This window comes from Castor canadensis, chromosome 16, assembly GCF_047511655.1.
Source record: "Castor canadensis chromosome 16, mCasCan1.hap1v2, whole genome shotgun sequence".
NCBI classification, from domain to species: domain Eukaryota; kingdom Metazoa; phylum Chordata; class Mammalia; order Rodentia; family Castoridae; genus Castor; species Castor canadensis.
The window spans coordinates 76,734,722-76,749,121 of NC_133401.1; the positions used below are offsets into that span (position 1 = coordinate 76,734,722).

Below are 14,400 nucleotides of genomic sequence, written 5' to 3' on the forward strand. Positions count from 1 at the left end.
ATTCCTGAACTGTCTGCCAATGTAAGCATCCTCTGTAACATGGAAGTTGAAAGTTAGGGGCTGTCTTTTCCAAAATGGTATTTCTTGCCTCTTCAAAACTAGTTAATTTCTCAAGTACTGCCAACTGCCTCTCAAATCTCTCTTGAAAACTTCCTATTACCTGGTGACTTTTCTGTTGCTAAAGTGACTTTTCAGGGTGATTTGGAATCTGGGTATACTAAGGAGAGGTTGTGGTTTTGTGCCCTCTTTTCTTGATTTTATAGCCACAAAATTGTACCACCTAGGAATTCTTGCCAGTGACTCAACAAGGGAGCTTGACTGAGTTTGTAGATAACTGAAGACAAGTCTAACTTCCCATTAATGACCATTCATGTACATTATTTCTGTGGGAAGAACATTGCACACAGTTTAATTGTTAACTCCTATATTAAGGCAGGGACCAATGTGACTTGATAGTATTGGGAACCATAATGGAGTCATACAGATGGTTTCTGTTGTATTAACCATACTCCCTTACTTAAAGTCACTCAAGTTCTCAGACTCACCATTTCTTCACCGTTTAAATCCAAAAACATATCTCAGAGTTTTGGGGTTGTGAGGATTGAGTGGGAATGGAGATAAAGTCCTTAGGATGGGGCTTGGCACATAGGCAAAGGCTTAGTACACATTGACTTAATATCTACTCTGTAGGCATTGACAAAATTTGAAAGTTGCACGGACAGCTCATTTTTAAAAAAATGGAGACAGACCCAGAAAGGATAAGGCACCTGTTCAGGCCTCACAGTGATGGAATGGTGACAGTGTGGCTAGGACTCAAGGATCATGTCTTTCATCAAGGCTTCTCTCTTTGCCCCTCCGCCTCTGCTTCCCTACCTCCTTTCCCCTCCACCCCCAGCCCATCCTTACCCTCTGTCTGGGCTCAGTGGTGGTGGACACCATGACGGAGTTGCAGATGGTTAGGGCAAGAAAGAAGTCAGCAATTGAGGAGGTAGTGGAGTGGGAAGGCTTGGCAGGTCTGGCATCTGATGAGGTCTCCAGCCACAAAGCAGAGTCTCGCACCTTGGTCAGAAGGTTCTTATCTGGAGTCACATCTTTTTCCTGGAAGAGAAAGGCCTTCATGAGAGTCTTTCCTGAAGGGATTGGGAGGGGAAGTCCCTTCCAGGAGATACTTTGCAGTCTCAAACATTTCTCTCTCTCATGGTCCTGATCACTGCTGTTTTTATTGATTCCTCCCTGTCAATCAACTCCACATATCCATCAGCTACCAGGCCCTGGAAGTTCTTCTTTCCCAGTGTCTTCTCACCATTTCTTTCCCAGTTCTGCTGTTTTCAGCCATGCTCAGACCATTAAACCTTCCATCTTGCATTTCTGCGCCAGCCAGTGTTGCTGTCTCTCATCTCTCTTTCTCACACCCTTCACATTCCTAACACTTCACTTCCCTCCATGGCACTCTTGATTTCAGCAAGTCTCCAGCTCTCCGCTGTTAGCTTGATCAGTTCATCTGGGATCTAGATTCTTTCACAGTTTACACCTTTACTTTTTACTCCCACGACCACTCAGTCTTGTGGTTCCTTTGCTGAGTTCTGAAAGGTAAGTTCTCTTTTTGTGCCATTGATCCCACTTTGAAAAATCCTCTACCATCCACCAAAATCTTATCCACACATCAGTTACCATGAGAAGTGTCATGTGTCCATGAGATTTTTATCCAGCTCACAATGATTTTTTTTTTCTGAGCCATAATCACAAGTTCTTGAACTGAGAGTATCCACAGGCACGTAAGGTAAATGAGGGAAGTGGGCCAAGGCACAGCTGAGGACCTGGGATGGTAGGAGCTGTGGATCTGGCTAGTTGTACTGAACCTAAAGCAAGATGCTGCTTTACCTGGTGAAATGCTCCATTGCTGGTGTCTGTACCAAGTACCCTGATGTTTCAGAATAAAGCAGAGATAACAGACCTGTGCTGTTTGCTTGTTTGTGTGCTTTACTCTCCGAACTGGATCTGACTCCTAGGTCTCCAATGTTCCACATCTTTGTAGACGTTTCCATTTGAACCATCCCTTTGGAATAGGCATCATTCATCCTTTTTTGCCTTTGAGTACAGCATTCATAATGGGAGCTCACCTTTACACAGCTCCTCCTACCTTCCCACACAACGCCATTATGTGGCCCCTGGGATTCTCACAGTACCAAGTTGAGATGAAACTAATACCATCTTAACCAAAACCAGAAAGATGGGCTGATTTGACCAATGTTGCCAGTGAGTCAGTGTAAAGCCAGAATCAGAGCTCAGATCTCTGGATTGCTAATGTAGGTCTCCCTGCCTGTGGTTATGGGACGGTAGTTCATTAGAGTTCCACAGCAAACTCCTGCAACCAGATTCCCGGGTCCAGCCTCTCATCAGCTCACTAACCCCACCCCAAAAGCTCTGAGCCCATTTCTGATAACACTGCAATCTCGTATCCACGTTATGCTTCTTATGTACCAAGTACATCCGTTACATCCATGCAGTACCGTTATCTAGGGGTGCTGTTATCCTACAGTTACTTCTGTGTTTCAGATGAGGAAACTCATGCCCATGGAAGTTAAGTGTCTTACCCAAGGTCACACAGTTGGTGTGACCATCTGCAACTCCCTTGCTTCCAGATCGTCTGACTCTAGAATTCCTGCTCTTAACTCCTGTACTAGGCAAGATTCTCTAGAAGAAGGGAGTGGCCTTTGGGACTTGCTGACAGCCAGCATTTGACATCCCAGACACAATGAATGGGTTCTGTGGACAGGCTATGGGATTATAAAGAGTACTGTGGTAGTCTTTTTCCAGAAAAGAGATTTCTTTTGGGGGTAGGTGAGTAACATGAATGGGAAGCTGTTAAACCTCACCACTGATACCTAGATGTGGGGAATAAACTTGGAGGCCATCAAAGCCAAGTCCTCGATCTTCCTGATGATGAAACAGAACCAGAGAGGAGGGGTGGGAACTTGAGCTCATGCTTTGAGTCAGGGTCAGAACTAGGACAGCTTTCCCTCCACCTGCCTGCGTCTGACAATGCACTGCTTGGCTCCAAGCTGTGTATTATGCATTTCCACATGGTCACCATGACAAAATCAGTTATTCACTCCATGTTGGTTTACACTCCAGTGCCACGAGGACAGAGATCATCTCTGATGTGTCCCCGGGGCCTGGCAGATCACAGTTGTATAAAACATTTGTTGATTGACTCCTTTCTGGTATACTTCTCTGCCTCACCACTGATTAACTCTTGATATTTCTTCATTAAAACTATTCTTTAATTTACTTCCACTCAATCATATTGTAATGTGTTAACAAAAGGTTCCTCCATGAAGGGCCTACCTCTCTTTCCTGGAAGCACACCCAGTCTACATGTGCCAGGAGTAGATGTCAGTTCACCTTTATCCAGTCACTGCATACCTTCCTCCACATGGCAAGGGTCCTCAGGGCTTCTTTTGCTTTAGCCGACTGGTTTCCTGTGTGGTCCATTAACATTTAGGAACTTGGCCCTAAGTGCACTTAGAAAAAGGCAGCTCCTCTGTCTTTAGCCCCTTGGCCAGTCTTGTTTTCTTTTTATAAATTTTTTATTAGGCTATATTTGTTGCACAAGGGGGGATTCATAGTGACAGTTCTGATCAGACTTATATTGTACATTAGTTACACTATCCTCATCATCTCTCCCCTCAAGCCCCTCCCTGCTCCACTGAAAGCAGTTGCAAGAGGCTTCTTGGTTAAGTTTTATATAGATATATGAAGTCCATCTACCATATACCACCACCTTAATCAGTCTTGCTTTCTGAGGGAAAACAAACATAAATTCAAAGGGGTCACCAGAGCTTTGTGGCAGCCGAATACTCAAATGCAACCGGTTCCCTTCTATTCTAGAACACCTAAAGCCCACACAAATCCCCTTCAAGGAAGGTGACCTCAGAGCTCACATGCAAGTCTTATTATCATTAGATTACAGTTATTGACAAAAGGATCACAAGGGCAGGTCCTTTGCTAAACGTGTTCACGTGTACCACGTAATCATGGCTAACAGTGTTGATGTAGTGACTGTCATTTCCCATTTTAATTATGAGGCAAGTGAGGCTCACTGGAGCTAAGTAATTTGTCCAAGGTCACAAAGTCACAAATAATGTTTTGGGCCTTGAATCTAGTTCTCCTGATGCCAAAGCCTGAGTCCCTGTACACGGGGTCAGCACTTCCCAAACTATAAGGCACACACAAATCAATGGGGCATCTTATTAAAGGGGAGATTTGAATTCATCAGATCTGGAAGGGAACCTGAGCTCCATTTTTAACATGCTGCTAGAGGGTGTTTGTGTTCCTGGTTTGGGGATCACAGCAAGGGTCTGCCTATTGGTTCCACTTCCTTTCTGGATGGGATATGTTCCTACACTGAAGACTGGGAAAAAGTAGGTCACGCTCCACTCTGTTCATTTCTCAGTTCTTATGAGTCACCAAGTTCACACTGGAACTGTCATCTGATTGGGTGCTGCTTGTAACTATAGGAACTACCCAAGTTGGTGGAAATGAGGACTGCCCAGCACGTAGGCTTGGAAGTCAATCCTTTATGGCACAGCTCCTTCCATGTCTCCATCCCTCCTTTACACTCATTCCAGATACTTCTGAGAAGTCCAAATGCTTCTTTTTGCTCACGTGTATTTTCTCCTGCAACAATATGCACTCCTTGCCCCTCCCCACTAGGTGGTCTTCTTGGTCCTCTGGTTAAATTTTAATCTTGCCTCAAAGTCAGCTCAGGTGCTCCTCTTCCAGGAAGGAGCCCTGATGCCACCAGTAGGCTGCAGCTGCCCCTCTGCCGAACTCTTATTATACATTTGTAAGTTTTGTCCAAGCATAGAGAGCACTGAGACACAGTCACTGGTGTTCCACTTGCTCCTTCAGTGGCTATAAGCTCCTGAAATTAAGGGCACTGCCCTTATCTACCACAGTATATGGCCTATAGTAAATGTTTACTGAGTATTTGTTGACTGACCAACTTGCCAAACAAATGAAAGTCTTTTCTAAAGAAATGTCGACACTGACCACATATAGAATTAGCAGAGGTGGGAGGAAGTAGATCCTTCTATCCTGTTTGTTGTTGGTGTCTCAACTGGTCCAACATCTTGGGAAAAATTCAAGTAAAAAAATGCACAGATTTCTCAATTTAGTATTTATGCTGTAAGAACTAACTCATATACACGTGTAGACACATAGTGTCTCAACCGTCCATAGCCATTAAAAGAATAAGGTAGTTCTCCCCTGAATTTCTACCCATTTGACTATATATAGGAAACATTCTCTAAGATTAAAGTTTTTAAAGGAGGTCAAGTCTGAAACTCTATAGGCTATACTTCCTTCTGGGTGAAAGTCAAGGTCATGTGTACATTGGGTAGGAATTCTTCCCTGTAGGAAAGGTCCTTGGGTGAGGGAGGCACAGGCAGCTGCTGCTGTCAGTTGTCTCTGGGTTGTGGGGGGACAGAGGAGGGAGACACTTCCTTTTTACCATTTGGCCTTTGATTTTCTTTAAATACTTGACCATATGGTTGTATTAATAGTATGAAACAGACTTTCCTGGTTGCTGAGAGTTGAAAGCTAAAATATTGCTCAAGGTAGTGATGATTTTGCCCTGTCCAAAGCAGTGGCCTGTCCTGATGATATTTAGTTTGGATGAAGAACTGGGAAAGCCCAATGTTGTTTAACATTCACTTAAATAGCACATGGATTGTTAGGACAAGTGTTTCTCAAATGCAACAGAAGTCCAGGGAAAGTTCAGTGTGCACACATAAGAGGGGCCTTTTCCAGATCTTGTCAGACTCTACTTCTTGTGAGCAGTGCCACTGTGGCTCTGTGTCCCCCTTTCCCTCTGGGGAAGGGACCCTGGGGTCCAAGAGAAGCACAATTTGAACAGGACTCATTTGTCTTGCCCTGCATGGTCACTATCTCCCACAAAGATTTCTGTACTTGGCTAATTAAATCAGGCCTCTTATCTAACCTTACAGTGGGAGTGTGTATATGTGGGCTGTTCCTCCAATCTGTAGCAGACCTGTGTGCTGCATGAGTCATTTCCAAAGAAAGGAAGAAAGGACACAGTGAAGGAAAGGAGGCAGAGGGCCAGTGACACCTCCTTCCCTCCAGTCTTCTGTATTCTTGGAGTAGTGGGAGATGTGGCCACAGAAGGAGTAGTGGAGAAGATTGGAGGCACCTGCCATAAATTCCACGATTGGGAAGATATTCTTTGATTTGGTGGTTCTGGAAAACATTCTGAAGTGGCTCTTCTAAACAAGACTCTGCCCAAATCTTGACTGCTTACAGATCAGGAAAAAAGAAGGGATTTTATTTTCCATCTGTCAGTGCTATTAAACATTGGCTGAGTGCTCACCATTTTCATAAGTCTATCACCCACCTTAAAAACCACAGGTTTTACAGCAGGCAATTAGGAGATAATCACTGATACGTCCTTATTTTTGATAGTCAAAGAAAACCCAGCTTTGGTTGTTGTTCCTTTTGATTCTTGTTTTATTTTTGGTTTAGAGCGAAGGCCAAGGAAACCAACAGTTGGCTTCCTGAGAATGAGGTGGCAAGACCTGGCACCCTGGGTGGTTCAGAGGCAAGGTCACAAAGGAAAGGTGAAGGAGGGGTGGTTGTGAGAGTTTATCAAACCAGACTGGGTGCCAGATGGGCAGGTGGAACAAGGTACATAAGGCAGGTGGAAGAGGAGAAAGCTCAGGGTCCTGCCATGAGTGGATGGGGGTGACACCCAAAGAGCCACCAGGGGCTGCCACAGAAGTTTCCAGGGACTACTTCCAGGACTTGACGCCAGCCTGAGATGTTTCGAGGCCACACCAGAGCCTTATGAGGCAGCATAAATCACCTTGTCTTGCCAAGCCCTCAAATTTTCAAGCAACCTACTCTACACCAGCATTCTTAGTTGTTCATAAAGAGAACACGTCACCATCCCCACCTCACATGTGACAAGAACTGAGTCTTAATTCATGTGTCAGTTTCCTTATTGCTCCTCAGTGAACTTGGGACTTGTCTTTGAAATTGGCAAATGGACAAAGTGATGGTGAAATCCAGGATCAGGAGGGAGCTGAGGGGTTATTATGTCCTGTGCACCAGCCATTAGCTAAGGGTTCTGCATCAAATTGATACAGGAACACTTGAGCCCAGGAGTTGGAGACCACCCTGGGCAACAGAGCAAACCCTGTTTCTAAAATAATAAAATCTCTACTGTCTTGTTTAGAGTTGCTATGACATGAGAGGCTGGATAGGGGGTAGTCAGTTGATACATGTACACATCCCCCACACCCAGCAAGGTGCCAAAAGACACACAGAATCTACATTGAATGAGGATTCATTGAATTTCTTTAAAAATATTTAGGTAAAGAGTTGGGGGAAGAGGGGACAGAATTAAAGAAGAGAAAGATGTGATAATGGACTTGACCTGTTGTTCTATTACTTGCAAAGAACAAAAAGAAAAAAGAATAACCACAACAATCTTTCCAAGACATGGAAGGATCACTTCTCTTGGGTGTGTGGGAGGACCATACGTCCTAACACACTGTCCTGTTTATCACTGCTGTGTTCCTATGCAGGATGTAAGAGAAGAGAGTTAGCTGTGTGTTTACCAAAGTTAGATTCGTCGCATTTCTTCTTTGGCACAGTAGGAATGCCAGTCCTGGGTTATGAATACTGGGTAGTAATATGGATAATGCTTTTGATATCATGTTAGGGTAAAATAATCTGACATTTACAATCAATATATACTATGATTGCCCAAAACGTTAAATACAAATAGTTATTTTTTTTTGTGTGTGTGTGTGTGTATCATGGCAGAAATTAAAGACTAGAAAAAGATTGACCACAAGGATCATTTAAAAAATCTAGTTTTCTAATCGTGGAATAAAATCCCTTTAGTGCCCATCTGTTAGGATGTGGATAGTAGGGGCTCCTGCGGTGTTTTCTGCAAGTGCAGAAGGTTTTAAACTATGTGTTTTCATATTCCCTGAAGAAAGTGGATGTGTAGATGAAAGAGGAATAGGACTGGAGTCAGAAGACCCCACTTCTGGCCTTGACTTGTAGGGACTGCTGTGCAATCTTGGGGAATGAACTCAAAGTCTTCATTGTTACCTGAATGTTCACTGATAGCTGTTCTAATGAGTCAGATCTAAAGGGACCCCATGCAAAAAGCCCCAGACCAAAGTCACAAACTTGAATGCCCACATGGGTCATACAGCTAATCTAAGAGAATGAAGTAGGCTTGGCAATTTTGACATAGGTGTTTTTTTTTTTTTTTTGCTTTATAACCATTTACGATTTTTGAATTCCACTAAAAATATATTCTCTCTCATTTTTCTTCAAATGCGCAAAGCTTTTTCTTTTGTCTTTCAACACTATAACAAATATTTCTTGTTTCTCGTAACCATATAGTTAGAAAAACATGCATAATGAGAATGCTGCTTGCTCTGGGCTCTGTGATGGGGATAAAGAGAGAAGGAGGGTAGTGGGGGAGGGGAAATGTGATGAAGACTGCATGCCCAGGCTGAGCCGCACAGACTCCTTAAGCCAGTTACTGCCTTAGTGTGGAAACAGTTTCCAATTCCATTTTTAAAAGAAGCAAGAAATCTCTAAGTTCAGATGAAATCTCCCAATTTCTAAACACGGAACATTTGAAATTAACCTGAATTGTGTATACTGATGAAATACCATGTGCTTGCATGAGGACCTGGGGCTGCTATTTTAAGAGTCCTTAAAGATTTATACAGTTTTTTCCCTTCCACCCCCTAGGGTCCTCTCCATTCCCCTCCTACAATATGACGCTTGCAATTCAAAGAGGGAGGCAGGGACTTACAACAGAGCTGCTGAATGCCACAGGGGGCTGTGAGCTTTCACGGCGCCCCACAGACCTTTGTCGGGAGTGGCCCTGCATGGGCACTCGGACACTCTGGCTCCTCCTTAGAGGATGGGCACCTCTTTGGCTTCTCATCATTGCTGGGCCCTGTGCCCATCTGGCTGGGAAGGACAGGCATTGATATTGGGTCCACTCTTCACTGTCCGAGTCCAGCTCTTTTTGGGTCTCCAGTCGCTTGGCTGAAAGAAAAGAGTCCTGTCACACCTTGGTTGGGCCATGACTGGGGAGATGCTGGATATTGGGGATGGGGCAAAAACATGGAAAGGGTCTATGCTGCTATGGAAAATTGGTAGGGGAGCTACTGAGACTGTCCTACAGGTTCAAATCCTGGCTCTACTATCTTCTAGTTATGTGACTTAGAGCTTTGACTTAACTTGTATCTCTGTTTTCTCATTTAGGGGTTTGAGAAAGTATCTAACTCATAGAATTGCTTAGAAGATCTGACATAATGTGTGAAAGTGATTAGCTTCCTCTAACTACTGATGATGTTAGCTATCATTATTATTAAAAAGAGAAAGAAGCTTCCACGTGAAAGATAAACTATCAGCATGGCACAGGGTGGGGCTACCTGTAACATCTCCTTTCTCTTACCTCATCCCTTTTGCCCAAAAGAATGAATGCTGCTCCCCTGAGGTTTTTTCCCATGTGTGTGTGTGTGTGTGTGTGTGTGTGTGTGTGTGTGTGTGTGTGTGTGTGTATGGGCCACTTTCAGTGCATGCAAAATAATACTTCAGGAATCTTTTAGCCCCATCTCCTAAATCTAAATATCGCCTTAGTGAAAATCTAAGGGACCCTGTTAGCATGGAAGGCATTTGCTGTGTCAGTTCTAACCATGCACCTAGATCTAGATTTATCCTGGCATGTCAGGTAAGGTGGCATTAGAAACTCCTAAATCTTGGCTGTATGCCTGGCATACAATTGAAATATGTCCCCAGTCCATTCCTGATGTAAATACCCTGTGTTGTAAGTTACCAGACAGATATCGACTGGAGGGGTGTCATGTGGGATCTCTTAAGACTTTGTAAACCAATGACAGCTTACAGGTAATAAGATAGCACTGATCTGTGACAAGAATGACCACGGGATACAGGAGACATTTGCCACACAGCCTCTAGGTAGAGTCAGGATGGTGTTTTTTTTCCCCCTCCTATTCTCTTAGGAGAACAGGGTGTTTCCTTTAAGAAAGAGGGAAGGAGGAGCTGGTTGTGATGATGCATGTCTGTAATCCCAACTATTCAAGAGGCAGAGGTAGGAGGATCCCAGCTCTGGAGGCCAGCCTGGGGAAAAGTTAGTGAGACCCTATATGAAAAGTAAACTAAAAGCAAAAGGACTAGGGGCATAGTTCAGTTGTTGGAATGCTTGCCTAGCAAGTGTGAGACCCAGAATTTAATCCTTAGAACCTCAAAAAGAGGGAAGGAAGCCCTTTGGAGCTCTCGTACCGTTTTCTTGGTGACAATATTCGCTGCCCATGATGGTGCAACGCCGGAACACCATCTTGTTCTCTGTCAGGGTCCCTGTCTTGTCAGAGAAGATGTACTGGATCTGGCCCAGGTCCTCTGTGATGTTGAGGGCTCGACACTGAATGGACAAATCAGTTTCTTCATCGTACAGGTCAAGGTCACTGTGCAGGAAGAATACTTGCCCGAGCTTTACCAGCTCAATGGACACATACAAGGAGATCGGGATCAGCACCTGAGGGGAGATAGAGTCCCATGGTGTCAGAAACCAAGTGTGGTCCCTGCTCCCGGATCCCACTACAGGGTAGCAAAGGCATTTTGTGGAAAGCTGAAGTTGGCTCACAGGATGGACTTTTTCTTAGAAATTGAAAGTCAGTGACTTCAGGCCTCCACTGAATTCTTAGGGAATTCTGAAATGGAGACAGGCCTTGCTCAACCTGGGCTGTCTGGGACAAGATAGATACTCACCACTGGTTGCAAACATGGGAAGTTTATTGATCCCATATTAGGGGATCTCTGATCCCCTCAGATCTCTGTGCCAGGAGGGCTACCACCCACTGTTGATGTCAAACAATTCAACACCTGGTATTTATTCAGAGCTTGCTCTGTGTTGGGTGCTGTTCTAAGTGTTGGAAATGGGACATGTCGGAAACAAACCCATGGCCTTGAAAAACTCACATTTCAGAGACAGTAAATAAGTACAAATCAGGTGGTGATATGTCTCATAAAAGAGAGAAAAGAAAATTAAAGAGGGTAGAGAATGATGGGTGGGAGGGACTCTTTCATAGACCATGACCTTTGGACAGAATGAAGAACTTGAGGCTGTGAGCTGTGAGGCAGCTATCTGTAGGAGGAGAGTTATGGGGAATGAATTGGTGGTTGGGGGGTTATAATGGGCGGGCCTTGGATGTTGAGGGAGGAGAAGGAGAGAGGAGGAGGAGAGAGGTAGCTACAAGATGTGGTCAGGGCGAGTGAAGGTTCAGATCACTCAGCTTTGTTGGTTCCAGGAAGGACTTCGGGTTTCACTCTGAGCAGACAAGAAATTACTGGCAGATTCTGTACAGAAGAGATGTGTGCTCAGATTATTTTAAAAAGGATTATTCTGCTAGATGACTGAATGCTTGGAAATGGTTCACCAACAAGATGGCATTGAAACACTCTCAAACACTGTAAGAAATCTAACATAGATGCAACTTCACTAAAGCAAAATTGAAACTCTTTCACCTTTCCAGAGACTTTACTTTCTTTCAGAGGCTGCCAATTAAAAAAATTCCATCCTTTATCCCTTACTGCCTTACATTTTGCTGGTGGTCTCTTCTTTTGCATCTCAGTCTGACAAATGCAAAACACTAACTTGTGTTTTTGCTCCATTTCAATGTGTGGGGCTGGAGAGTACTGTAGTTACTTGATCTTCCTTTGTTCCCAGATCTTTAGTGTCATTCCTAGTCCGAATCAGGCAAGGGGACAGGTACATGTGTGTCATTGTTGCAAATTTACTTTTACATAGAAAAGCCTAATAAATATTTTTCCTACCCCTCCATGAGGCAGGGCTGTCCTGACATTGCCTCCAGTGTGAATAGTTTCAAAGACCCCCAAAGAAAGCAATGGCCATCTCCTCACCGTTGCCTAGTTACTTTTTTCTTGGGGTCAGCACTGACTGTCAGTTGTAGGGATGAGGGAGGTATCCTACCTGGAGCAGGATGATCATTGTGAGGAACATGTAGAAGCCCCCAAGGGCACGAGGGAGGAAGTCCCCGTTAACATCTGGCACATCAAAGGGAGGGTGTTCTCTAAAGGTCCCATTCCAGAGTATGTGACCTGAGCAGAAGCAAAGTGAGGCATGAAACAAAAATCTCCACTTAGTCCCAAGGTGGGCTGCCCTTGACCTGTTCCTGGCAAGGGTGTGCTTTAGAGGGACCCACCCTTCTTCCCTGTGACACAGCTCTGCGTGAATATGAGGGTATATTCACATAGCTCCAAGGCAGTCCTTCGTGAACCCAATACCTCAGTCCTTCCATCGATGGTCATCAAGTCTGTTCTCCAGAGGAGAATAGTGTGGGGGTTACTTACATTTTCATCAAGTTCATTAAATAATGATGGGAAAGAGGAAAAGGGTAAGTGTTCTTTTTATTTGTATGGTGGCATGTGTGCAGTTGGTTAGGGAGTCTTGACAAACCTGTCCCTCCATCTCCCCTCTTCCTCCATTTATCTGTCCACTCATCCATCAACCTACCCACTCATCTTTCTGTTTGCCTTTTTTTTTTTTTGACAGTATCTGAGGTTTGAACTCAGGGCGTTGCACTTGCTAGGCAGGTGCTCTAATACTTGAGCCATACTCCTAGCCTTTTTTTGTGTTGTTTTTCAGCTAGAGTCTCATGCTTTTTCTTGGGGCTTCCCTCAGACAACTATCCTCTCCCACTACTTCCTGCCTAATTAGGATTACAGATAGGTACTACCATACCCAGTTGTTTGTTTTTGCTTGGGCTGTTCTTGAACCTCAATCATCTCACCCCTGCCTCTCAAGTAACTAGGATGACAGGTGTAACCACCACACTTGGCCTTTGTTTGCCTGTTCTTCCTTCCCACAGCTAACATTTATTAATTCAAGATGGCATCATCCATTGTCCTTGTCCATAAGGAGTTCCCTACCAAGTAAGGGAGCCTGACCTAAAGGGACAAGTGGCCTACGGCCTGAGAGGAGCTGTGTCAGAGTCTGGAGTGCAATGAGAGGCCATAGCAGACGCCCACTGAATGGTTTCCTTATCTGCCAAGGAGGTGGCAGCACCCATTGCCCACGATGGATGCATCCACCTGCCATAGAGCCCTTGAAACCTTGGTGTTCTTGTCAGTTGATTAACAATGCCTACCAGAGGGTAATTATGGGAACCACATGTGTTCAACGCTCTTGGTTCCGGGGCAGGAACTGCAGGGAGTTGGAGGCATACAGAACACTGCTCTACCCAAAGATGCTTCCTCACCTGGGAGGTTAGGCCAAATGTCTCCATCTGTGGCAGAAGGAGGAGACCTACAGGCTTGGGCCTTGGAGGTAATGCTACAGATCAGATGACATGGCATGGAGCAAGGGCCCTGGCCTTGAGAGGAGCAAAATGAGAACACTGAGGACGCCAGAGAGGCTGTAAGGAGGATGACGATGACTCAAGGAGTCCTGAGCCTGGGCAGGTGTTAGTGGTAGGAGAAAGGCCAGGGGAGGGCAAAGAAAGAAGAGAAATCAAAGCAAACATGCAGCAAGGACAGTAGAAGGAGCTCATGGCCATTGGGAACCCTTTGCCTTCTCCAGTTCTGAGTTTAAATGAGGTGCCATCTGAGCCCTGTTGGGTGTAGTTGTTATTCTCAGATAGAATGGAATTCTGACCTGTTTTGGGGAGTTTGCCAAGCTGATTCTGGTTGCCTAGGACTTATCTCCTCTCTCTGGAGACCCAGTGAGATGATCCCAAATGTACAGTCAGCTCTGACATGCCCCAACAAACCTATCCCCAGGCAGAGGTGCCTGAGGCAGGGATGGGCTCCTTTTGCCTCTTGGTATTGTCCTCCTCACAGCTGGGGTCCACCCTCCTTAGGGTGCTAGGAGAACCCCTGGGAAGAATACTGGGGAAGAATGCCACACCATCTTGGAGACCAAGTCTCAGGGTCTTCAGTAGGGCTCTGGTTCTGTCTGAGCCCAGGGAGGTCTTGGCTTTTCAGGCACTAGCTTTTAAAAATAGTGATGCTTGTGATTTCTGAGAAGGGCAAGTAGAGAGCAAATACCATCACTGCTCCTTGGGTTCAGATCAGCAGGGGTGTCTGGACTCAGTGTACTAGTTCTTCTCTTGATCATCCCTGGTTCATACTGCAGCGTCCTTTAGCACCAAAGACTGAAGCCATAAGAGGGAGAGTTGGGGAGAGCTTCCTTGCCCCTGCTCTGAGGATCAACTTACTTGGCTCCTGAACTCAGCCACAGCTTGGTTGTGATTAGGTCTCCATATTTGGCCTTGATCTCACCATCCAATTGCTTCTCTGCCT

General features: G+C 44.9%; 1 protein-coding gene across 13 annotated transcripts in view; it reads right to left on the reverse strand.

The window, feature by feature from the left end:
* The window catches only part of Atp10b (ATPase phospholipid transporting 10B (putative)), a 316,710-nt gene that overhangs the window by 43,454 nt on the left and 258,856 nt on the right, over positions 1-14,400 (reverse strand). For 12 of the 13 annotated variants that reach the window (XR_012442621.1, XM_074057703.1, XM_074057705.1 and 9 more), the window contains 4 exons: positions 12,071-12,198; positions 10,363-10,615; positions 8,864-9,102; positions 907-1,098 (listed from right to left, as the gene is read on the reverse strand). Coding sequence is in view for 12 of the 13 variants with exons in the window: in XM_074057703.1 (XP_073913804.1) it covers positions 907-1,098; positions 8,864-9,102; positions 10,363-10,615; positions 12,071-12,198 (812 nt within the window). In the remaining variant the exon portion in view is untranslated. The remainder of the gene's footprint in view (positions 1-906; positions 1,099-8,863; positions 9,103-10,362; positions 10,616-12,070; positions 12,199-14,400) is intronic. The other variant, XM_074057702.1, reaches the window with a different exon arrangement.